The following is a 3,103-nucleotide window of genomic DNA, read 5'->3' on the forward strand; positions in this document are numbered from 1 at the left end:
TCTTTTTCTTCTACAATTTGCGACAGTTTAAATGCTTCCAGTTATACTACTGCCCTCTGTCGGTCAAAAACAAAAGGTTCACTTCAACTACAGTACATCAGCCAATGGGAGAAATTAAGCCATTCCCCCTTTTACCCCAATTCCACTCTTCCATTATTACCTCCGCCAAGGAGGTTATGTTTTCGGTGCCGTTTTTCTTTCTCTCTTTATCTGCTCCTTTAATATCCTACAGGCATATTAAACTCTCATTAAAACATCTTCAATCATGCGGGTCCCACCGGTGGGTCCATCATTACAAATGCAAGTTGCGCAGCCACGCTTTGTTCAAACCCACATAACTTTAGTCTAGATTCTAAAGTCAAGATCCCAAGGTTTCCAAAGACACCAAATATGTCATGCTGAATTCCAGGGAAACGTGTGTAAAATGATGCACAAGACATCTTTATGTTTTCCATTTGATGTAATGGTGCAGTCATAAAAATATGGCGCCTTGGGTTTGAATAGGAAAGGAGGATGATGATCTCTCCTCTGCATCTATAGCTGATGGAGAAAAAGAGAGAATGGAGAGAAATGGGAATAGATAACACTGGAGACTTGATGAATGATTAAGATAGATTTGTATATGTAGCCTATATGAATGTTTATACTGGTGGATCTAAAGAGGCAAGCTGCAGACATGTTGGATCTAACTGAGTTCACTATAGAATTATGTTAAATAATTAACAATAGACTATCTGTATTTACAGCTGAGATGATTGCGATGATCCTTGCTTTGCAGTGGGTTAAGAAAGAAAGTTGTGCTTTGTTCAGACAGTCATAACCAGCTTGACCGCAACAGAAACAGTGATGGGTGATCTAATGATGGAAACTTCCATGACAAATCTAAGATTACAGAGAATGGGAATTGATATTCAGATATGATGGATACCTGCCCCAGTGCTCATAAATACTAAAATGATAATTTGGAAGAGATGTGGCAAAATCATTGGCAAGAGTTACAGTCATGGACTCACGGCAAGAGACATGAGACATAGATAATAAAGTAAGGAAATACTACAGCATACAGAAATCTATTGAGGTGAAAGCCTTGAGGTGAAAGTCTAGAGAAAGCCAGTTTCTCTAGACTAAGATTTGGACATACAGGGTTAAACTCAACTGTTTTTCTAATGTCAAAATTCAGATAATGTTCCAAAAGATGTACTACTTAAAAAACAAACTTTTTCACTTTCTATGGGGTAAAAGAACACGACACACTCCGCTGGTATACTAGGTGGCGGCACGCACCTTTCGTGTTGGCTGCAGTATTCCAGAGAAGAAGATGAAGACTTGTTTTGTGTCTCTTACTTTGCTGTCTTCCTTCACTCCTCCCCACTCTGCGCACCACGCCTTTTCGGTTCCTTGTGGTCCAGCCTGTCTCCGCACCGAAAAACTCCACAGTCCTCCTCCTCCTCCTCCTCCTCCTCCTCCTCCTCCTCCTCCTCCTCTGCAGAAATGGCCTTGCCACGAGTCTTCTTCGACCTGACCGCCGACGGCACGCCTCTGGGCCGGGTCGTCATGGAGCTCCGCGCCGACTTCGTGCCCAAGACCGCCGAGAACTTCCGTGCCCTCTGCACCGGAGAGAAGGGCTTCGGCTACAAGGGCTCCATCTTCCACCGCGTCATCCCGAACTTCATGTGCCAGGGCGGTGACTTCACCCGTAACGACGGGACCGGAGGCAAGTCCATCTACGGCAGCAAGTTCGCCGACGAGAACTTCACCCTGAACCACACGGCAGCAGGCATGCTGTCCATGGCCAACTCCGGACCAAACACCAACGGATCCCAGTTCTTCATCTGCACAGTCAAAACTTGCTGGCTGGACGGGAAGCACGTGGTGTTCGGGCAGGTGGTGGACGGAATGGACGTGATGAAGAAGATGGAGACCTTTGGCTCCAAGAGCGGCGAGACCAGCGCCAAGATCACCATCGCCGACTGCGGACAGCTCTGAGCACCCAGCGCTCCATGTAGCCCCGCCTGAGGCTTGTTTCGTTTTGTTTGTTTTTTTATTGAAAGAAATAGACATGCAATGCAAATACACATAGACACACAATACAAATACAACAAATAACAACAAAAATACACAAAAACAAGAGAATTCAATCTAACAGAAGTGACATGTGGGGATGTTATACATGAAAGACCAGGTTTGCTAAAAATCCTTTTTGTTCTCTTTGCTTTATGGTTGTTACATTTTTCAATTGCAATAAAGTATGTTTCCAATTTACCTTTAAAGACACTGAAAGATGGTTTGCTTGCTGACCATTTTATCTGCCCAATAAAATAAGGAAATTGATTATAAAAGAGATTTCAGTGTCCATGTTGTCCTTTTTTGTGAGATTGACATTCAGAGTTGGTTTTGTCCAATGCTGGAACACTTACAGCATCTATGACACAAAGCCTTATTACATTAATAGGCTACTTCAACCAAATAAAGATCACATAGGCAAATGTGCAGTTTTTATCACACAACACAATGCCACAGATGTCGCAAGTTTTGAAGGAGCGTGCAACTGGCACGATGACTGCAGGAATGTCGACCACAGCTCATGTTGCAGCATGATAATGCACGGCCCCATGTTGCTGTACACAATTCCTGGGAGCTGAAAACATCCCAGTTGTTGCATGGCCTGCATGCTCACCAGACATGTCACCCATTGAGCATGTTTGGGACGCTCTGGATCGGCGTGTACACAGTGTGTTCCAATTCCTGCCGATATCCAGCAACTTGGCACAGCCATTGAAGAGGAGTGGACCAACACTCCACAGCCCACACTCAACAACCTGATCAACTCTATGCGAAGGAGATGTGTCGCACTGCATGAGGCAAATGGTGGTCACACCAGATACTGACTGGTTTTCAAAAAATGCATATCTGTAACCCTAGTCATGTGAGATCCATAGTTCAGTGCCTAATACATGTCTTTTTTCAAGATGAAACTGCACATTTTAGAGTGGCCTTTTATTGTGACCAGCCCAAGGCACACCTGTGCAATAATCCTGCTGTTTAATCAGCATGATGGTGGCAGTGGTGAGGATCTAAAAGCACCACAGCAAAGTCTTAAAGC

At 44.3% G+C, this 3,103-nt stretch overlaps 1 protein-coding gene across 1 annotated transcript; it reads left to right on the forward strand.

Annotated features, from left to right (window-relative positions):
* Positions 1–1,458: 1,458 nt before the first annotated feature.
* LOC139645622 (peptidyl-prolyl cis-trans isomerase-like) lies at positions 1,459–2,319 on the forward strand. The gene has a single exon (XM_071521399.1). It carries the CDS (start codon positions 1,492–1,494, stop codon positions 1,984–1,986), a length of 495 nt encoding a protein of 164 aa, XP_071377500.1. The 5' UTR covers positions 1,459–1,491; the 3' UTR covers positions 1,987–2,319.
* The last annotated feature ends 784 nt before the right edge of the window (positions 2,320–3,103 follow it).

The sequence above is a fragment of the Centroberyx affinis genome, unplaced genomic scaffold, assembly GCF_046629955.1.
Source record: "Centroberyx affinis isolate AG114_WGS23_722 - 3 ecotype Tasmania unplaced genomic scaffold, CSIRO-AGI_Caff_v1 ptg000887l_1, whole genome shotgun sequence".
Lineage (NCBI taxonomy): Eukaryota > Metazoa > Chordata > Actinopteri > Beryciformes > Berycidae > Centroberyx > Centroberyx affinis.

Excerpts from the sequence above, each read along its gene's own strand:
- LOC139645622 (XM_071521399.1), top strand. The coding sequence starts at position 1,492 with ATGGCCTTGCCACGAGTCTTCTTCGACCTGACCGCCGACGGCACGCCT.